The 22,950-nt window shown below is 40.3% G+C and overlaps 2 protein-coding genes across 3 annotated transcripts; both read right to left on the bottom strand.

The window, feature by feature from the left end:
- Nucleotides 1–1,440: 1,440 nt before the first annotated feature.
- LOC121905900 (skin secretory protein xP2-like) lies at nt 1,441–10,048 on the bottom strand. Of its 2 annotated transcripts, none has more exons than XM_042424481.1 (4): nt 9,680–10,048; nt 5,229–6,380; nt 3,159–3,203; nt 1,441–2,827 (listed from the first exon to the last, which is right to left on the bottom strand). In XM_042424481.1, the coding sequence occupies exons 1-3, from the start codon at nt 9,765–9,767 to the stop codon at nt 3,163–3,165; spliced, it is 1,281 nt and encodes a 426-aa protein (XP_042280415.1). In that variant the 5' UTR covers nt 9,768–10,048; the 3' UTR covers nt 1,441–2,827; nt 3,159–3,162. The 2 variants fall into 2 exon arrangements, with proteins under 2 accessions (XP_042280415.1, XP_042280416.1); XM_042424482.1 differs by having other exon boundaries at nt 5,229–6,377.
- Nucleotides 10,049–10,499: 451 nt separating this feature from the next.
- On the bottom strand, nt 10,500–22,769 carry LOC121905886 (matrilin-2-like). The gene is given in 14 exon segments (XM_042424462.1): nt 10,500–10,667; nt 12,806–12,898; nt 13,319–13,471; nt 13,591–14,001; nt 14,124–14,245; nt 14,669–14,795; nt 15,830–15,952; nt 16,714–16,836; nt 17,076–17,198; nt 18,239–18,361; nt 19,218–19,340; nt 19,458–20,030; nt 20,191–20,335; nt 22,721–22,769. Coding segments are annotated over 13 exon segments (2,277 nt in total). The 5' UTR covers nt 20,318–20,335; nt 22,721–22,769; the 3' UTR covers nt 10,500–10,611.
- Between the last annotated feature and the right edge of the window lie 181 nt (nt 22,770–22,950).

Below are 22,950 nucleotides of genomic sequence, written 5' to 3'. Positions count from 1 at the left end.
TATTCCTCCACTGATCTTCAGTTCTGTGTTATTGTGTTCATTGCACCCACAAGCAGAGATGGTGAGCTTGATCGTCGCCTCTCCTCTCAAATGGATGCAGATGGATATTCAGCCTGAGAACAGTGTCTCCCCAGGGGCTTAGTGAGGAATTAAATCTATCTTGTTTCATCTAATCCCTTCTTGTTTTTTATTGTTTGTTTTTTTTATTTTATTGAGTGCAGGATAAGTGATTAACACACAGTACAGTACAAGCAATACTAATCCCCTCTTGTATAGTTCTCTATATTGTGTCTAATCACCTTATTTTGACATATTTTTGGCTTAGTGAGTGACTACATGTTATTTGGCATGTTCCACCCCTTACATATTGTTCTTGTGTTTAACAAGCATCCCATTATTGTTTTGTATATATTTTCTCAGCATGACATATTTACCGTGTCATTTCCTGCCTTTCTCTACTTTCAGAGACACGTCAGCATAAGCCTTTTGATGGTGCCTGAGGAAGATCAGCAAGCTTTAAACATGTTGCAATCCAGAGTAGCTGCTGATCCAAGACATTTAATTGTTCTTCATGCCATTTAGTGCCTGTTTTCACACATATTGAGCATTTTAAATTATCACTTTTTTGCATCTGATGCCTCTCTTTCTTTTTTCTGAGCCAGATCATGGGTTCTAATAGATTATAGATTGCAGAAGTCTTTCTCTGATCATTGGTCTAATCATGTTTGACATTCACTGAGAGTACAGAGAGTACACCAAAGATATATTTCATTGATTTGGCTTAAAATTGAACTCAACAGAAAAATCATTTCTACAAAAAGACTAACACATACTTCACGAAATACAGCTGATTTCAATGTTGATTCAATAACTCCTGTTTGGATAAATGTGTCAGGTGTGGGGTTTAGTCTTTGAAATCAACTATTGTATTTCTGGGTTGTAGATAAACCTGCACACTGTTTGCTCCTTGCTTATCTATTTTAGATATCCCTTATCCAGCACATTCATATTTTCACTGAGATTGCTGGCACTGAGGCAGCTCTCATGCAAACTATTAAGTTATTCTAAATGATATGTGGTTGAGCCTGGGCACGTTTGGTGCACATACCAACATTATTAATTTGAATTGCTAGAGAATACTTTCCCAGTTAATAGTGAGGGTGATGAGACAGCAAAAAAAATTACAGTGTAGTGAATAGATATGAAGTCATTCACCTGAAATAATTCTAAAATGAATCTGCCTTGTGGATCTAAAGACCATATGATGAAAAACACAGCTGTTTTTCTTTTTAAAGGCCACCTACATTATCCCAGGGTAGCTGGACCATGTTGGATTTTTTATGTGTGCATGCTCCTTTAAATATGAAATGTATTGTGGTTGCCATACACTAAAACATGGCCACATTTAAGTAAAAAAAAAAAGCACGTGTATTAGTGAGTAAAACTTTATTCTGTACACTAGGTTAGCAGAATCATAGACAAGGCTCAGAAAGTGAATATATATTACAGAGGAAAAAACATGAAAAAAGATAACAGACATCAAAAGAATTTTTTGTTCCCGCAACATCCATCTCATCTCACACACTTACACAAGATTTTTACTCTTTTTAAACACAGCATGTAGAACTAATGATAAATTATAAATCATTTCCACTAGGTGATCTCTTACTGTGCTACACATGTACGTATAAATGCACTCAAACCAAAACCAATGTGCATATGACGTCAGCACTGCCAGGCTCCATGGTGTCTTTAAATCTAGTCTGAAACGCCTTTATTTTCAGGAAGATCATTTCATGAACATCTGCCAGCTACAGTGCAGCTGCACAAAATGGCTTCATGGAACAGCAAGATGACATGTCGGTGAATAAACTTGGATCATCTGCATCCTCAACCCGGCTATGGTTCATCACATTATTACTTATCGTCTGCATATCAATATAATCATTTGCATGTTTTTTTTTTATTCTTCAAACACATCCTCAAAACATAAAAACACATTTTATTCATCATTTAACCATGGAAACCAACACAGGGATTTTGAAGAAAAAAACATGAAGAAAACATGGATTTGACCTACAGTAGTGCTTATCAGTATTACACTGTACACTCTGTTACTCAACACTTAGTACTGTCATTCCTATTAAATAAATCAACCTTATTAGAAAGGCTGCTCTTAAAATATTGTGTAAACACCAAATGAAGACGTGGTATTATGGCAGAATTTACACTAAAACTTCTACGTCATAGTTGTGATCTTTTAAAATGTGTCTTTCATTCACCCAGTTTGGTGTGTCTGTTTCCTCGAGGTCTTTACATCGTTTCATTCACAGTTGTGTTTGGCTTGTATTCCTCAAAGAAGCAGCTACTTTAAATAGTTAAGGATTTTCTGCAAGCATCCTTGACTACACTTCAGCACACTGCCACTCTAGTCTCTGATGAGTTAACAATCTCTACAGAAAGAGTTCACAGATTTCACAGAGTATTGCACCCACTTGTCTCATGTTACCTGTCCTATGTGTTTTCATAGTACTTTCAGTACGAATGCCTACATGTGCAGTATGTGGCTCCAGGCACTTCAAGGTCTCAGTAGAAAAACTAATTGTAAAGTTTATATTTACAAATGTAGGAAAAATCCCGATCTTTCCTAAATTACATGTTAAGGCACCGTGCATATTAATGTATGTGGTGTACAGTTTGGTGAGAGCTGATAAGACATTACTGAAAATGTAGTGTTTGTTTTGTTGCTTTGTCATGTTTTTCCTCCAGTTGCCTTTATATTTGTAGCTTTGGGTTTTTGTTTGTTATTTCGGTGAATCTCTTCTGCCTGAAAGAGGACAAAGAACAGAGAAAGAGACATTATAAATCCACTGTTCATAGTCAGTAGTCAGTGTTTTAATTGCATTAGGTTTGTCAGCATCATCAAAGATCATATGACTGATATTTAAATTAAAAATTCACCTCTCTATTCTGTGCACCCAGTTTTTACTGAAAAAGTTGTTCATGGGTAATGTATCTTCATAGCAGTATAGAAAGTATCTACAGTTCTTCTGGGTGCCTTTGAATGTAATTGAACTATTTCAAAATTTAAAGCAAAGTGAAACTGATCCTGCAGCGTTTGCATTGGGTTTAAGTGTGGTTCGTGGTTTTGCTCTTACCAACTCAGTCCTCCTTTTTGGCTTTCTCGCTCTCTGTGCCCACCGCTGCACACACACGCACAGAGAAGAAAAGAAGAAGAAAAAGAATACATTACATTTTCATTCACAAAAAGAGAGATTCTAGTCATTCATGCTAAGCCTGTTTGATATATGAGTTTACTATCATCAGACCAGTACTGTCACAACACCCCACAGATGAGAAGTAGCTGGCTAGCATTCCTTCTTGACCACATCTGGTTCTGCTGAGCTGGTTTACTAGTGATTTACTAGGCCTCTGAACACACACTCACACACACACACACACACACACACACACACACACACACACACACACACACACACACACATACACACACACTATACAGTATGGTAATTGGTCTGGCACACAGCTAAAGCCCCCAGAGAAAAAGTCTCATAAAAGTTATGCAATATGTCTCACATCAGGCCATTTTCTACACGTGCTGCCTGGAGGGGCGTCTCTGTCCTAAAAGTACAACGTGTTCTCTTTGAGTCAAGAGTGGGGTGCAGGCTGAACTGAAAACTATGATCTCTGTCTTACACAAGGCAACTGACCACTGGAGGCACATTTAATTTCATAGTAGTACACGGTGTACACATAGGATATTTCATAGATTTTAACCAGAGAACTGTGTGCTTTGTAATGGAAAGGTGTAAAATTCCACATATTGTGGTCAAGCACGTAAAATATATATACATACTAGCTGCTGCTATATGTGTATCACTGTTAAAGATTTATTAGTTTCAGTACTAAGATAACACAGTTTCCAGTACATGGCATCATTACATGTTCTAAATGAGATAAAAATGGATGCAACAGTGTAAAAGTGAATGAGAATCATACAGAGTAATCTCAAGCACATTACAATTGACTGAATTTCTCTTTAAAATGAGCCTTTACTTCTAGTATTTCTACTAATTTGCATGATGGTTGGAATCCGGTCAGACTCGTAGAGCATTTGCGTTGTCTTATGTAATTCGAAGCAGCAGAGCATGATTATTCTGTAGGCAGTTAACAATAGAGCACAATAAGAGAGAGTTGCGTGACTGGAGCTGTTGTGCTGACAACATGCTCCTGCTATAATCGACACACTCAAGACAAGCTTTCAGTATGTGTGCCTGCTTTCTATTTCTCACACTGCCTTATCTGTTCAGCCTCACAGCCCAACAATATCCTGTTCATCCTGTCAGCTCCAACCAATCACAGGAGTACAGACAGGAACCAATATGAAAGATTGTTCACTGGGTGTTTGACGTCGTTAGCCATCCATGTGTTGGATACCTGCTTAGTAACCAATAATAGCACCTTTGAGGGGGTGATGTTGTAAAACATTGTCTTTTGAGAATCTTACTTTGGCCATCTGTGGTGAGAAGATTGATTGGCTTTTCTGACATGTGAAGGACCATTAATTGTTTACTTGGATGTAAACAAGAATTTCTTATCTGAGTCTTTTCTCACCAAGTATTTGCTCTGCCTGCTCACCTCTTTCTGCTTGTATGCACATGCTTACTGCCGAACACATGTTTGCATAGATCTCTCAGCTATTTCAGCCAGTGGCAATGCTACAGTGCTTGACCTCCTCCCAAAAAGTCTGTCAGAATTTGTTATTCATACCATATCAAGCAGGTTATAACATGGTATGACACCCTGAAAAAGTTAGCATGACAGGTTTGTCAGGAAACAATGCTGTGTTAAATTGAGTAAATTACTGAGCCAGCAAACCTGTCATGAAAACACTCAAGACATATTCTCACCCTACAGACGTTAATAGTTTAACTTTGCACTGTACAATCTGATTTAAATTTATATATATATATATATATATATATATATATATATATATATATATATATATATATATGTGTGTGTGTGTGTGTGTGTGTGTGTATGTATGTGAATAAAAAATTGGGGATCTTTTTTCTTTTCAATAATTGATATAGAGAGATGACTAAAAAGGCAGGGCAAGACGTTTCTTTGTGCGAATATGTCAAGAAACAATGTAAAATATCTGACAAGATTAGAGAAAGCAACATTGGGGTATCAGTCAATACCTTCAGGTGAGGGTTCAGGGGCTGGATCAGCGGCAGGGGCTGGTGCTGAGGGTGCTTTAGATTCTGCTGGGGTGGGTTCAACCACAAGACCCACCACTGGGGCTGCAGTGTCCGCCGCTGACTCTGAGGTCACAGTTGCTGGTGGAACTTCTGGGGCTACTTCTGCTGGAGCCTCTGCCTGTTGAACTGGCTCAGCAGCAGCTGGTTTAGCTTCTGGTGCTGGAGCAGAGGCAGCTTCTGCAGGGCAGGGAGTTTCCGCTGGTGGTGCAGTCTCAGCAGGGGCTGCAGCAGGCTCAGCTTGGGCTTCAGCTGAAGATAATGGAGGCATCTCTGGAATAGTCGCCACCGCAATCGCTGTATCTATTACAGGCTCAGCAGCCGCAACGGGTGCCGAGGATTCAGCTGGTGCTGAGACTTCACCTGGTACTGGAGCCTCAGCTGGTACAGCTACAGCTTCACTTGGTGCTGCAGCCTCACTTGGTGCTGCAGCCTCACTTGGTGCTGCTGCTGAAGCCTCACTTGGAGCTGGAGATTCAGCTGGCACTGCTGGGGCAGTAACTGCTGCAGCATTGTCAGTTGGAGCCTCTGCTTCCACAGGAGCAGCCACTTCAACAGCTACTGCTTCCTCCACAACCGCTGGGGCCTCTGCAGACTCTGCTACAGGAAGCTCAACAGCAGGGGTTGCAACTTCAGGCACGGCCTCAGCTGGCACAGCAGCTGCCTCTTCAACAACAGCAGGGGCCTCATCCTGCACTGGTACAACAGGTTCCACAGCAGGGGCCTCCTCTGTAGCCTCAACAATGGCTTTGACCTCAGGAGGAGCCTCAGCCACTATAGTTTCTACAGGGACAACTTCCTCCACAGGGGGTGGTGCCTCCACCACTACAGCAGCCTCAGGTTCAGTAGTGGCTTCTGCTGGAGCAGCAGCTGAAGCTGGTTCTTCAGGGGTGACAGGTTCTGGCTGTGGTTCAGGAGCAGCCAGGAGGTCCTCCCCAGAGCCTAGATCCTCCTGTGCCTCCAGGGCCACTAACACAGCCTCCGCCTCATCATCAGCTCCCGGTTGAAGATCATCTGGTAAGGCACTCTGCACAGGCAGCTGCATCTGGTCCTCGATGGTTTCTGCATCTTCTGCGATGATGCCGTTTCTGACTGCTGTCAACACAGGGGGGAGCAAAGACAAGCTTGATTAGGATTTACGACTGGCAAGCATCATTCTGTTCAGGTAGTGACGTCCTGTTAATGTGTAACGCTAACTACATGGCAACAAAGAGCAACAAAAGAGCTTTTAAGAAGATTTCTCATTTTACTGAGCTGGAAACATTGTGGGGGGTCTGAAAGTGTCCTTGAGCTAATCTATGAATTGAATAGTTTTGTTAATAAATGACCACATTTGTCAGGACAGCAATCTTATTAGCGCTCTGACGTTCTGTCATCCAAGCGTTAAGTGCTATATTGGAAGGTGTTTTGTATGTCCTTTCTTGAATAAATGAATTGTATTTATTTATAAACTGATTGCAAAATGATAACCAGCTGAAAACTGTTTAATTTATAGATAAACTGTAAAAACAAAAAAACCAAGATATTACATAAACATAACACACACAACAACACATTGTTATGTACATGTAGATGATCATTTATACATTTAAGAAATTACTTAAACTCTCTTTTAGTCCAAATAACATAAAACTAAACCCATAAAACAGCAGAATTGTAGTTCAGCTCAACAGGGAATGCAGGAGATACTGCAGGCAATGGACAATAAGGCACAGAGAATGCGTGCTAGAGAAAACCTTTCATTTCCTTAGTTGAAAATATGATTTATTGAAACCTGTGTTTGTCTGAAGCCCCGAGGACACACAAGGCACTCTCAGAGGAAATAAAATACACGTGACTTTCAGCTTTGCTGCCTTTGGAGAGACACCCTACCTTTTTTTTCATGCCCTGACCCATGTTCTTGTAACTGGGTGTGAACAAGCTATCAGCCCTTGGGCAAAACTACAGTAGATGAGGAACAATAGTGTGCTTGGATACTTCAACTCAAATGTCAGGAACTGCAACACACATCTTAGTTACAGGAGTCACAACAGCCGAACAGAAACTTTCAGTCTGTTTTATTATTTCAAAAATAACTTTGTCGCAAAAACAGCGGGTGGACATTGTTCACAAATGAGACAAACCAGAAGGGTTCAGCTAGCTGAATGGGTGGATAGTTTGGAAGCTGCAGCTTCCTGATTTTATTTGTCTGTCAGAAGTGGTACAAAGAGCCAAGAGTGATGGGTGGAAGGGAATGTGACGGCCTAGCACCTCAAATGAAAATGAGCCTGTGGAAGAGAGAATGTAGCACAGAATAGTATTTAGGTGCAGTGTAATATTTTTTCACAATTGAGTGTAGAATTGTAAAAGTAGATGTGTTTTTAGGTAGCTTTTTACAACCTCCATATCCCTTAAAACTATGTTTTACTTTAAATTTTAAAAAGATTTAAAGCGTTTTCAAGTTCTTTAAGCGACAGTTTACTTCTTCTGCACACCAACACCAACTATCACAAAGAATGAAAAGCTGTTGTCTGCATTGTAGGCCTGAACCACTGTTGAAAAGTGTGAATGTGTATGTGTTTGGGTTGAGACAGAGACAGCCTTTCCAGGCATGGATGACTCGTGTGTCAACATGATTTACCAGCCAAAGATGACAGAGATCCCAGTCAAAACAGTGGCATGGCTGGCTAGGAGCACAGAGGGAGGGGAGGGGGACAGACAGGGGGCCCGGACAGGGGATGGGACCAGTGGTGGCTTGGATGGCATACAGCTGGTTTGTTAGACAGACTGTATACTGTATTATTTCAACCTCCACTCATTCAGCCACATTGGAGAAGCCTGCCTGGGCAAAGAGTACAATAACTGGTTTTCTTGTTGAGGTGATGTAAGACCCTGGAAAAGGACCCGAGCTTCTACAGGTCACCATATAGCCAGTTGGCTGGAGGGACAATGCCCTGACACAAACATCACACAGTGACATAGTGGAAGATGGAAAGGCTGTTTCTGACAGGAAGTGTTTTTTATGACAAAGTCCTGCTAAGTGTAATAAGCACATAACACGTGTTTGCTTGTTCACTTGCTCAAAAATGATAATCAAGCTTTTCCTCATTCAAATGTGCCAACTTGACTTAAGCATCAACAATCACACACAAAGAGGAGCACTTTCTAACAAGGGCAGTGACTGTCATGTCGTATGTACTGTATGAGGGGAGAGGCAGTCAGAACACACTGTACATGAAGCCGTGCCTGGCATGACACAGGCATGTGCCAGTAGGTTGGACCAGTGAATCCAGTGAATGGACAATCAGTCTGTGTTTGGCCTCTCGGTGGGCGTCTACACAGACTTGAACACAGAGTACATTTGCAAAGCCAAACAAACCAAGGCGATTACTCACCATGTCTCTCGTATATGGAGCATGACTACATGCTTAGATGCAAAACTGAGAGAGCCAAGCTTAGCTGTCCCATGCAGAGGAATTTCAGAGTAGCCGGATAACATGCGGGTACTTTTCAAAGAGGCATCAATCCTCTAGTCTTTCCTCTTTCTCCTATGCAATCCTGCATCTATTGTTTGTGAGCTGTAAATTCCTGGAGAGAATTTCAAACACTTAGATTATAATCTCTGCATGCATGTTAAGGAATGCACCTAAGTGACTGACTTTTTGAGAAACCTTTTGCTTGCAAATTTTGGATGCATGAAGCAGATACACACTCTCTTTTATATCATATCAGTTTGATCTTGTAGAAAAAAAGCTATTTTTAGTGTGTGAAAAATATCTTAAGTCATAAATTTGACTACTGAAGAATGGCAGCAAACAGGTTGGGTTGCAACTCTTGCCTCAGGCTGAAAAATGAACTGCTAAACACTCCCAGCTGGCTTTAGTACAGAGCTTCTATAAGAGTTCAAGTCAAGTCAAGTCAATTTTATTTGTAAAGCCTAATATCACAACATCAGGGGGCTTGCCTCAGTCCCAGCTAAAAGTTCTACTAATCTAGGTTCATCTAAATGCTCAATTAGCTTTATGGAATGAGGCAGCGAACAAAGCATGAGCACACAGGTCAACTCCCTCTCAGGTCTCATTTCATCAATAAATCATGTAATGCAGTTTACAGTTTTTGTCAACACACTGTCAGTGGATCTCAGGCAAAAAATAACAACCATGTTTCATCATTTATGAGAAAATGGCTGAACATGAATAATTCTACCCATAGAGGTACTGTACTGTGCTGTGCAGCAGAGTAGAGTGAGAAAGCACACGGTGTACCAGAACAGCCAGCAATGGTCTTGACTGACTGAAAGTAACTTAGCACAACTACATCCTCTATCTTGAGAAAAATGTATAGAGAACAGGCTAAAAACACACACATAAATTACACTTTTAAACATTTAAACTACATGAGTGATCACTACTTACCCACTGTGTCTCCATTGCTCTCCTCTGGCTTTGTGCCTGGTCTTTTCTCTTGATCAACAGTCTGTGCACTGGATGAGGAGCACCCCATGTTTGTAAAAGCTCAGATGAAGCAGATGAATGAAAAAACTTGGAACCTATTACAGGAGCGAGCACAAGTCCCACTGCTCTCTGTTAGCAAAGACAGAGAGTGTCTGGCAGTGAAAACATGGACAGCTAAGCTCTCTTCAGTTCCTAAGAGTAGCTGGGCACCATTATCTCCCCTTGTCTGTCTGTGTGTTCATGCATGGCCTGCTGCCCTCTTGCCCCAGACAACGATCTGTTGTGAGCAGCTAAGCAGTGCAGGCACTACTGCTGAATGTTCCCTGACTGCCTCCTGCTCACAGTCACACTATTCATACAGGGGGAGGAGGAGGCAAACATGTGTGCATGAAGTGTGTGTCCTCCCCTTCCTAGGAGTGTCCCCTCTGGAAGAGATCCACCACCTTGTGGTAATGTTTAGGGTAGCACATGTACCCAGCTCTTTATAGAGTGGTACTATTTTTGTAGTGTTTTTGAAGGTAAGGAGTTTGCATATGAATGAACAGCTTTCATTAAGTTCTGTCTGTTGTGATAATTAGGTACCATAGATGAATTTGGGATTGTTTAAATGTTACCTATAGTAATAATCACAAAGCCTAAAAAAAACAAAAATGTGATTGTAAAATGTTTATTTGTCAATCTACTGTACAAAGACATATTACTTTTATTTGGATTACATAACAAAGAACATTTTAAGCAATAATACATTGTGCTGTATACAAAAGTGTATAAATAGCTTCAGTAGAAAGCATTGCATTTGCATATGTTTCAGTGTAGCTCGTCAAGCAGGATTAAAGGGATCCCGTGAAATGCCACGCCACAGTTAAGAGGGGGGAAGGACGAGTCTCAGCCTTTCATTTGTGCACAAGTTGATTCTCAAGTGTCTCCAGCTTCTTTGACATGGCTTCAAGTGGGCATGTTAAAGAAAGTAGCAGATCCAAATAAACACACAACCTACAGAGTTCTATAAACCAGGAAATCCACTGATATTTAAAATATATAAGAGGAGAGTTACTCCAAAAAAAAAAGGGTTTCTCAAACTATCTCTATCATCAGGAGCAGGTAGGGGTGTCAGGAAACAACAAATAATAAATCAGGTGTGCCAGCTGATTGCTTCTCAGTTGCATCACTTAGACTGATGATGTCACAGGTGTACACTGATTGTAAGATACAACATCAACACCATTTTAGTTCCTTAGATGATTTTAGACCACTGTTCAAGGAAGGCTTATATCTTTTAATGACAAAGTAAGATCTTCCATTCTCAAAGAAACATTTGCCATCTTACAAGTAGCATAGGTCTGTGGCATCATCAGTCTCAATGGTGCAACTGAGCACCATCTGGCACACCTTGTATTTATTAGCTATTGTTTCCTCTACTTGCTCCACATGATGGATTTTAAAGTGAAACCAAAAACTTGAAACTGCAACAATGCCTCAAGTTCTGTTTAGCACAGAATCATTGTGTTTTTGTTACCTTAGAATGAGCCCTTTATATTCTACACAGGGAGCAGGTCGTCTTCCATGGAGGCTGCTATGTTGCACCGCCATGTTTCTCCAGTAGCCCAGAACAAACAAACCAAACACTGGCCCTGTCACGTTTTTCAGGAGTTCCATGGCTACCTGGTTCTCCTACACACTTGGAAGGGGGGGGGGGGGAGTAATCTGCAATCTGTAACCTCCCCCCCGTAGACCACTAGATATCACTAAATCCTATACACTGCACCTTTAAAGTCCAACTGGAATCACATTTAATTATCCCTCTTTGCAGTCAAAAATAATGTCATCATAGTTTTTAAATGTATCAATAGTTTTGTATTGTTAGAATGAAGAGAAAAGGTCTTAAGGGAAACATCAGAAATTCTCCTTTTTGTCTCAGCGGCTGGGGAGGCGTGTCAGAGGCTTGTTTGATTGACATTACTGGCAGACTATCGGTATTACACCGTACAGAACAGAGACAAAGTAAACAAACTGCAAATAGTTCCAAGTAATGGACAGACAGGAATCTTGAAGGGCAGTGACCAAACCAGCATCTATGTGATTGTTTGTTTGGTGGCTTGTTCAACAAGCTAAGGTGCAGGACAAGACGTGATTTCATGTTTATAAGTTAGATCAGAAGGAAGGAAGCTAACATGGGTTGTTGTTCAGAGTCTGTGGTTCTTGTGTTGTGTAGCAGGATGCTATCAGGCTCAGTGTGACTGTCTGTTCTGCCTCTGATCAAACGCCACGTTATCACTTCATTCAAAGATTTGATTTGCTGTGTTGAAATAAGGACCAGCTACGTAAGCGGATGATGGAACAGTATTTCATCAAAATAATGTAAAACTAACATCATGAAATCAAAGAGTTGAAAATATAGATTTCTCCCTTTTGGTTTCAGATTTTTTTCTCAAAGGAGAACAGGACAAGTGATTTACAGAGCAGATATGTGTGCTGTAGTAGACAAAAAGCCAATTTAATTTCAGCTGGACTTTGAGTCAATATGTGCATATTACTGGTCTTACTAATCCATTACAGACACATATTGATTTAATTTCCATTTATTTTTGGCCTCATGTCCTTGGTTCAGTTCTAGCAGCAGACTTTTGTTGCATGTAATACACCAAAACCATCTCTCTCTCTCCTCATTTCCTGTCATCTCACTCTACTGCCCGTATCTAATAAAGGCATAAAATGCCCAATACATTTCTATTTATTTATTTATTTTAAAGTACTTCAAAGTGCACAGCTGACACATGAAATCATTTTTGCCCTCATCAGCATTGTTGGTCACTTCTCAGCACAGCACAGTCTGCCCTGAAAAAACATCCTTGAAAGCAAATAACCAGACTCAAAACCAAAATCACAGGAAGGATTTTAACATTATGTTTTCCTGTTGATTTGAAACAGTTGCAGCGGATAGTTGTCTATGCAGTTGCACTAGTCTTCTATGATTACAGATGATTACCTTTGGCAGATACTTTAGCAGAGGCAGAGCTGACTTAAATTACCAGAAAAACATGAATGTTAATGTGTCTCTGAGATAGACAGCTATTCAGAAAAGGATATTATTCTGTACCAGGTTCTTCAGTTTCTTGGTGACCTGGTCTTGAAACATTATCACGTTCTCACAATGGCACATGTTTTCATCAGCTGGTTTGTCTGTGGAGAAAATAAAGAAAATATTTTTTCTTATCTTTTCTCTTTCAGCCTTTTTCTCACCCTATCTCTTCAAATCTCTCCCTGCAGGCTTCCCTTCCTGTCTCTGCCTGTAGAGAATGTAGTAAACGTGGATGAAATACAGTCTTTACTATGACAGCAGAGCAGAGACAACTGATGATTTAGGTGATATAGACTAATGCATGGTGCTGCTGCTCTGATCCGATCAGTGATCATTAAGGTAGCAGTAGGTGGCAGTGATGCACTATTGTAATAGAAGAAAGTGTTGAAAACTACATTTTTAAGAAACTGGCTTGTAGGAAACTGAACTTTAACTGTTGATCTGACATTCTTAGACATTTTAACTAAGCCACCATTTTGGAGACCCTGTTTGGCAAAGTGGTTCAGCCATGTGTGGAGTACCTTTACATATCCTGGATTTGAGCTTCTTAGTAATTTCTCCCATTTTCTCAAAATCCTCAGCGTAATAAAGGTGCTTCTCATCAGGTTCTGATGCTATTTCCCTCAGCTCCTGTTCAATGGCTTTGCCAACACCCAAGGCATATATTGTGACTCCTGAAAGTAAAAGAAAACGGGATAATGACAGAGAACTGCTGCTAGAAAGAATGAATATTTGAAATTAATAGTTTGATTTGAGACTGCAGTGCATCTGGATGGCGAGATAACAAGTGTACCAGAGTTCTTTGCTTTATTAGCCCATTCGGAAACATCATCCTGTGATCTCCCATCAGTGAACACAATGCTGACACGCGGGATGTTCGGCCTGGCCCCTTCTTTGGCTGAAAAGCTGAGCTCAAACATGTGGCGTAAGGCTGAGCCAGTCATGGATCCTCTCCCCATGTACTCCATGCGGGCCACAGCTCGTTTGATGTCCTGCGCTGCGGTGTACTGGCCCAGGGTGAACTCTGTGCGGACCTTGTTGGAGTACTGAAGAAGACCAACATGTGTGCCTGTCTTGGAGATGTCCAGCGAGTCCACAATAGCGTTTACAAACTGCTTTACTAGCTCAAAGTTGGCAGGGCCCAGACTCTTGGAGCCATCAATGACAAAAACTAGATCCATGACTCTATCACCACAATCTGGTTCTGTCAGAAACAAGAACATCAAATACATGTTTTACAACAAATAGTCCTTTTTACTGTGACTATTTTAGTGTAAATGAAAGTTTAAAAGAAAGTATCTCTATCAAAGAAGGTTGATTTAACACATTTGCAGCTCTTTCCATCCTCAGCCAGCATGAATCCTTCAAAACATCTGCAGATGTAGGAGTCTGTGGTGCTGACACACTGGTGCTCACAACCACAGTCCACTGTTTGGCACAGATCCAAACTTATGAGTTTAACAACGATGAACATGATGTTGACAGCTTATTTATATGACACATTGTGGAGGTACAGAGTTGTTAGTGAGGGGGGAGGGGAAAACTAGAATTTTAGCAAGCGCTGGGATTAAAACTGACCTCACAACCAGTTCAAAATGTATCCAAAATTATGTAACATATAAATACTGGAATAGAAGATAGAAACTGTTGTGTCAACATTTGCAGATGAAAGATTATATTCTGAATTTTGTTGACTTTGCCTCTCACAACTATCAACTCTATCTTCTGCTATGCTGACATTTTTTTAACTATTATCTTATACAAGGCAATTCTATTCTGTAGTAACTCACTGAATCATTGACTTTGAATATCCACATCACATCCCTTGGTTGCAGTTTACTAAATATTCATGACAATGACTGAGCTTGGACTCACTCTGACATGTTTTCCCATCAGGTTGGAGGGTGTAGCCTTTTCTGCATTTACACACACATGAATCCTCTGTGCTCATAAACTCCTGCTCACAGCCGTGTTTCCCGTCAGCACAATGGTCAATCTCTGCAGGGAATAATTGGTTAAAGAACAGACAGGATAAAAAAAAGTTATTACTGAGAAAATCAAATAACTACTGTGGTGATTAAAAGTATCACATCTGCGTCTTAAATACATGAGTCAGAAACAGATGAATAGAACTCATGCATGTTTTCCAATCAGATTGGAGCACATAGTCTTTTCTGCATTTACACACACACACACATGCCATCTGTGTTCTTAACCTCCAGTTTATAGCAGTATCAAGGGCACAGTAGTCAAACTCTGCAATGAATCATTTTAGTAGAGAGAGATGTGTGTCTGTTTTCTGTGACATGGGCTATACAGGATTTTTTAAACAATAAACCAAGAGCCAACAATTAAGCATGGTATTATTTTTTATCATGTTGAAATGCATCAGTCTTTTAAGTTTGTTTTTCAAAGTCAGATACACTATGTTAAAAGCTACTGGCCACTTATTATCGTCAATGGATGAGTGAGTGAGATGAGTGATTTTGGTGACCCCCTGACATCTCCTATACTGTCACTATGAGGCCAAAATGTATAGAATTATTAGATATTAGAAATATCAAAATCTCATGGACAGGTTGTATGAAATTGTACAAAATTTACTGAGCTCATTCATAATCCACAGAGGATGAATGTAATCCCAGATAGCTAAATAATGTTGAGGATTAGATCTGAACATGATCAACTGTAAAACTGTATCGTGTACAGGCCCTGTAAGAACATCATGAAGTAAGGTCTGACTTTTCAAGATTCAAGATAATCAAATAATTATCAAGTTTCTTCTTGTGATATAGTAAACATGCTTGTGATCGTGTTGCACAATGGCGTCAACCCCAGAGACAAATTGTTCACACAGTCCTGTAGTTCTGATGCAAAACAGGTCAAAATAGGACATCAATAATAGATATGAATGAAGGCTATATAACATCACACATGGTGTAAATCAATAAGACCTCACTGTGAAATTTTGAAGAAAATCCTTGCTTGTTAAAAATAACAGTAATAAGAGGAAAGAAGCATTTGACACTTACTCTTACAGGTTTTTCCATCAGGTCTGAGTATGTAGCCCTTTCTGCATTTGCACACACAGGAGTCCTCTGTGTTCATAAACTCCTGTTCACACCCGTGACTGCCGTCAGTACAGTGATCAATCTCTGCAGGAAGTAGTCAGTTTATTAGGTAAGACTAAGAATAATTACTTATAAAACCTATTCTGACTCATGAAAAGCATTTACCACCTGTGGTGATTAAATGTTGAATAGCGCTTTTGCACATTTCCCCATCAGATGTTAGTGTGTAGCCTTTTCTGCCTTTAAACACATAACTCATCGGAGATCATAACCTCCTGTTTACATCCAAAGGTATCAAGGGCACAGTAGTGAACCTCTGCAATCAATCATTTTTGGCAGAGAAAGATGGTGATGTTAAACACAGTATGTTGCATCTGTTTTGTGACATTGGATATACAGTAGTAAAATACACAACAAATATCCAACTGATAATAATGAAGCATCTTTAGACAATATTCATTTTTTCACATTTCCACATTTTTGTGCATATTTATTGCCCCCAAAGGATGAACCCTACTTATTGTGCTAGCTCTCTCAGAGCTGAATTTCTTCATATTGTGGAGTATAATGAATATAACAGCCTCTAGTTGCTGCTAGTATGACTTCTGACATATTCATTAAGGCAAAATTCATGATCCCAATCAATGCAAAATTACATGTATATATATCTTTACTATATTGTTCCAGTGTATCAGTGATATATAAATAATGTTGAAGGATCTGAATATGATTAACTTTCAAACTTCATAGTGTGCAGCTGCTGTAGGAACACAAAATTACAAAGAAAATCTTCCTTTCTTTGTTGAATTAACAGTAATAAGAGAAAAGAAGCATTGGACACTTACTCTTGCATGTTTTCCCATCAGGTCTGAGTGTGTAGCCTTTTCTGCATTTACACACACATGAGTCTTCTGTGTTCATAAACTCCTGTTCACACCCGTGGGTGCCATCAGCACAGTGATCAATCTCTGGGTGTCAATGGGTGAGAAACAGAAAAGAGCAGAGGGATTGTTTCTTGTTAATGCTTCACTATTCACTGTCTGTGGCAGCTTAATGTAGCTCATTTGATGCTTGACTTTATTTCTCATTCAGCTCAAGTTGTGAGTGCATGCAAATGTGCCTGTCTCAAACTGCACCTTCTTGCACAGCTGCTGCTGTAAGGTGACTGTGTTTCCAGTCATCTTACCAGATCACCAAAAGAACTTACTGCTGCAGGTCTTGCCATCCAGATTGAGGACATAGCCCTTCTTACACCTGCAGATGTAGGACCCTGGAACGCTGAAGCAGTCGTGCTCACAGCCATGGTTCCCCAAGTCACAGTAGTCTATTTCTGTGGGGGATTAATTGTTTATTAAAGTAATGCTTCTACAACTATTACTGCTACTGATAATAGCACTACATTACTACTGCTATAAATATGTCTCCATATACTATTGTAGCACCACTTCCAGTAAAACCAATGTTGTTTCTTCTACAACTCCTTCTTCTTCTTCTTCTTCTTCTTCTTCTTCTTCTTCTTCTTCTTCTTCTTCTTCTTCTTCTTCTTCTTCTTCTCCTTCTTGCTGTATTTACTATTTTTTTCTGTATGCATAACACTTTTCAGACCAACACATGCACACTTAGTATACAAGAACAAAACACACAAAGTTAAGAGAAGAATCTGTCGTGCACAAAAATCCATTCTCAAAAAGACTATTTAAAAGATGCTGAGCTGTGAACCCATATTCTTGTTTTGATGTCAGTGATACTTTGACACCCTGGATACACCTCTGCATCTTAGCAGCTGCTCTGATGATTGCAAAAGCACACTTCCTTCAGGAAATCTCCCCCACTTCCCTTTCTGTTAACATTCACTTGAGAAGCAAAACGGAAGTTTTCCAACAGTGGGTGGAGAGACATCACTGGCAGGAAGACTGCTGGCTCTGATTTGGATTGGAAGTCCATCAAAACTAAACACATTGAACAACTCTATTCCAGTACATCAAGTTTTATTCATCAAATGTGTTGGCTATATTGCTGATATGGGCAGTGTCCATAATCAATAAAGGGTAAACATGGTATGTTGTAAAACAATTCTAAAAACATTATGATTATGTTGTTTTGTGTACTTGTGTATTTATGGTGGTTTAAGACTGATTAATGGACTGTATATAAGGAAAGCAGAATCAATCGACACCAACCAGATGAAGTCAGGATGTAAATCTGCGGAGTAAAAGCATGGTGTAAAGCTTGGGGTACTGTAGAAGAGTAAAAGAGAAGTAAAAGAAAAGGAGGTGAAAGAAGAGTGTAAGCCGACCAGTGACGGAGGAGGAAAAACATGGAGGGAGATGAAGAGTGGAGTGCCTGGGAAAGTAAGAAAGGTGTTATTACTGTTGCACGTCTTCAAATCTATGTTGAGTTGATACCCTGGACGACAACGGCACTCGTAACCATCAGGCAGGTTGGCACAGATGTGTTCACAGCCATGATCCACCACAGCACACATATCCTCAGCTGCAGAATGGCAACATGGAGAGAAATCCAACTGTCATCTACTTTGGAGTTTGCAGAATAAAACAACAGATTTTGGCCACTTTGGGGCAGTAAAAACAAGCTGTAAACAGAAACACTGACATATATTACCTTAAGTTGATATGGTGAACTTGTAACCAAAGAGATACACATCCAGCAGACACAGAGGAACATTAGCATTCATTTGGAGTCATGTTTGTGTCCACCTGATTAATGTAAGTTGATTATTCACTCTAATTTTTGCTTTTTGGGGATTCTGAAGGAAATATTTGGCTCTTAGTGGTTAAATGCACCACTATATTCACCAGCTAGTCACTAACTTTGTCTGTCTGGCATTTGGTTGTGGGCAGGTAGTGTATGGTTGGGTTTAAAGCTTTTTTTTCGCTGAAAGCAGCTGCCTGCTGCAGCCCAAAACAACATTGATAAAGTGCTGAAAACAGGAAAAGCTGCAGCTGGAAAACTAAAACAAAGAGCTGAAGGACACCATAATGTTCTTTAAAGCTGATTTTGGTTGAACAAAGCAGTCATATGATGCATTTTTAATATAAATTTAATATAAATATTTATTATAGCTGCTTTAAAGTACTAACAGATGACCTGCAATGTCTCTACTATATAGGAATTCATTGTGGGGATACAATAGTGGTTCTAATTTTTCAGTCCCCTTTAGTCCTTCCCTTTGTCATGTTTTCCAAGTAAAGCTGCTTTGTAACCAAGAAGACTAGTTGCAGCCAGCCTCCAGGGATGAAAAGATTAGCTCAAAAAGAAAAGTCACCTTTTCCTGTGTGAATACATTTTTAAAAAGAACACATCAGATCAGAGAAAGAAGATCCTTCACCTTTACATGTCTTGCCATCAGGGTTGAGGGTGAAACCTTTCCTGCACTTGCACCTGTAAGAGGCAGGGCTGCTCACACAGATATGCTGGCACTGATGGTCCACCACATCACACATCTCTGAACCTAATGCATGCATGCACACACACAAACACAGACACTCAAACAAAAGGGTGCAAACAAACATGCTTAAATGAGAAGGGACATAGGCATAAAAACTGAAATGTAGATGGGATTCATCACCTCCGCACAGTTTGGACTGGAACACTGAGATGAGGCTTTCTATCTGGCTGAAGTTGGCCACCAGGTGCACATGCTCAGAGTGTGGCTCGCTCCCTATGGCCTTCAATGTGTTCATATCCACCCTGCCCACTCCAATAGCAAAGATCTGAATGCCGGCCTGCCTGGCCTCAGCTGCAATCTCCTCCACTGTGTCCTGAGGCCTCCCATCAGTCACAATCATAGCGATTCGTGGGATGTGCAGGTTTGCTGGTCGTGCTTCCTCTGCCTCACTGAAGGCTGTCTCCATGGTGTACTGGATGGCCAGACCTGTCATGGTTCCTGTGGCAAGGTGCTTCATGCTCCTCACAGCCTTCTCCACCTCAGCCTTGGTGGTGAAGGTGTTGAGGGAGAATTCGTTCTGGACCACGCTGCCATACTGGAGCAGACCGACCCGCGTGGCATCAGGGCCGACCTCAAGGAACTGAAGCAGGTTGATGATGAATGTCTTGACCTTCTCGTAGTCATTGGGGCGGATACTTCGGGAGCTGTCGATGACAAAGACGAAATCCAGTGGGATGCCTTTGCAAGGGTTCTCTGTGACCAAAGACATGGAGGTAGTTTGAGATCTGGAAACCAAGTTTGGACCAAAATCTAAAGAAAGCTGTTTGACTTTGTATCTTAGATAGAGTTGGACAAATGTGCAGATGGTAAAACAGATATAAATATACATTCATGTCAGCAACTGATCACTTACCCACTGCTTTGGTTTGGACAGTAGTCTCATTTTGCCCTCTGGCTGTGATGGGTCTGGGATGCCTTCTGTCCAGCCGAACTGCATTACAGCACAACAGGCAGAAGAGGCCGAGGGCCAGGGACCTCATTCTGATGAGAAGTGACAACTGCAGCGTTTATAAAGAGAGGAAAGCACTAAGAGTTGATGATAATACTCCCACAATGCAATACAAGCAGAGCCTGCTTGAGTGGAGAGTACAAAATAGAGAATGAGAGATTAAAAAAAAGGACGAGCAGGAAATTGTGTTATTTTGATGATAGAATTTCTTTTTAGATATTTTTTATGTGTCTCCAGATCAAATTCTGCATCAAAATACACACAGTGTGTAGTGGTGGCCATGATTTTTGGAAAATACATAAATCCTGTCTGGAAATATTAGGGCTTTGTACAAAGATGAATTATGCAAAAATTTTAATTATTATGAATCAAATTTATAACCACTGATTTGTGGAATTAAAATGTATTATGTTGCTGGATCACAACCTAAAGGTGTAAAGCCATACAAGTCTGCAGGATTGCTTGGAGAAGCATGATGTGTGCACCTGTCATTGCTGTAACTGCACAATTAAAATGGTGGTTTATTTCCAATAGGCTGCACCCAGAACAGTGTGGATACCAGCTATTAGAGAATGGTATGACACATACAAATACATAACTTTTTCAGGCTAATCCAGACATACCAAATTCAATGACATTTGGAGGAAATTTGTTGAAGGAATGTTGAAAAGAACTGTTTTCAAAATTGGTTAACAATCTCTTAACATGGAAACAAGTATCCATTTTCTATATATTTCTTTCCTTGAACCTTGAACTTCATGTAATGTGCTTTATAAATGGCCACATGATGGCGTTATTCACACTAAAAAACAGTTCTTCCTGTGTCCACCAAATTTTACTGAAATCTCTAATTATTTTTTGAGATATCATGTCAAATAACAGACAAACAAACAAATAAGCACGCAGGACTGAAAAACACAACCTCCGTGGTGTAGGAAACAAATATAGTGACACTGTCAGTGAGGTGACTGGTGAAGTGATACATATACGTTAATGATGAGGAGGGATATAAATAGGGAGAACTTTCACCTCCTGCATATTTGACCCACCCAGCTTCAGATTTCACATTTTACTGCGTATAGTTGTAATACACACAAGTACCTGCAGAGCCACAGGAAGCAGCTAATTTCAAATGCCATATTATATTTGTAAATCGAACATATCTACTTTAATTTATGGCAGCATTCCACCTGGGATTGTGTTTCTGAACAAGTGTGAGCTACACAGGAAGGTCATGTTTTCCCATCTGTCCTCACATGAAGTCGACTAAACTACATAAGAATTGGCTTCTGGGTATTTTGCTGCATAGGTGGCTTGAAGTGATTTAGGAGAGGCTGAAAAGTCCCACAGACTGTTTCCCTATCCAGTCCTCAGGAGAGTCGTTCACTATCTGTCACATTCCGACTGCAGGCTCCACTGCTGTCTGAAAACAGTCTTTGATCAGTGTAGAAATAGCAAATATACCCACATTCACAAACAGAATGACATGGTATTGGTCGTTTAGGAGGAGTCTTAGCACGTAAGTTCAGTAATTTCAGGATTTCAGCTCTCTCAACACTGTTCAGGGTGATGACATTGACTCAGAGCTCGGTCTGTTCACAGCTCCGGCAGATGAACAGTCCCACATAGACATGTATATGGGATCTGCTGACCTGAGACCTGCAGGGGTCAGATATCTATGTTGCATCCCACACAGAGCTGTCGACCCCTGACCCCACATCTGTTTGATGTCCCTCTGCCACAAGTCTGACAGTGGGTTCATTCAAATCTGCCAGTCTGTATAAGAAATGTACTAGCTTTACAGTAGCCTTAAACGTCTCACTCTCAACAAATCTCTCTGTCATCAACATGGGTCAACAAGCAGTTCATTTAATACATTTTCCAAAACATTGAGCCTGTGATAAGGAGGGATTGTGATAAACAACTCATACATCTGTGGAAAAGTAAGAACAAAAATGTGTCCTTTTACACTTTCTTTAAAATAAAACTGAGTTATTAATTTCCTAAATTGTGTGTGTGTGTGTGTGTGTGTGTGTGTGTGTGTGTGTGTGTGTGTGTGGCTGAGATGGTTGGATTTCATCACAGAGCAACACCTCTTACATTTCCTCATGAATTAAAGGCAAGGATGTGTGTTTACTATGAAATACAAAACAGCATGTACCGATGTTTCATGGGAACTGATTTGTTTTGCACATTTTAGACCTTGATGGCTTTTCATGATGCAGCCAAAAGAAAATGTTGCCTGACCTTAAGTAAATACAGAACAGGTGGCGGCTGGTGAATCCACATTTTTTCCATGTTTTTAAAAATAAAAAAGTTGAAGAAAAATTATTACTTCTCTTAACAAAAAAAAGTTATATGTAGGTAAAGAAGGTATTGCTCCAGTATAAAAATGTCCATTTATTATCAGGACAATAAATTAAAAACTACTTACCTTGTTATCAAGACCGACAAATTTTCAACTCCTGCAAATAAAGTTTCTGAATAAATCCCAGCAAAGAGTCAAGAAAGGAGCTCCAGATTGTGAACATGCATATATCCCAGCCGTCTGTCTTTCTGTATCTGTTCAGGCACTTGCATTGCTCTGCCCCTTACTCCATCCACTCTCTGTTTCTCTGTTTACTCCCCCTGTTTCGCCTCTGACTCCAACCACAGAGACGCCTC

Source organism: Thunnus maccoyii, chromosome 10 (genome assembly GCF_910596095.1).
Source record: "Thunnus maccoyii chromosome 10, fThuMac1.1, whole genome shotgun sequence".
NCBI lineage: Eukaryota > Metazoa > Chordata > Actinopteri > Scombriformes > Scombridae > Thunnus > Thunnus maccoyii.
This window is presented reverse-complemented; position numbering and strand designations above follow the sequence as displayed.

What these genes read in the sequence shown, in the direction of transcription:
- LOC121905900 (XM_042424481.1), bottom strand. Translation starts at nt 9,767, where the DNA reads ATGGGGTGCTCCTCATCCAGTGCACAGACTGTTGATCAAGAGAAAAGA. An exon ending in GAGCAATGGAGACACAGTGG is followed by an intron (nt 6,381 to 9,679) that starts GTAAGTAGTGAT and finishes CTGTGTTGACAG; the next exon opens with CAGTCAGAAACGGCATCATC. An exon ending in CCCTGAACCCTCACCTGAAG is followed by an intron (nt 3,204 to 5,228) that starts GTATTGACTGAT and finishes GTGTGTGTGCAG; the next exon opens with CGGTGGGCACAGAGAGCGAG.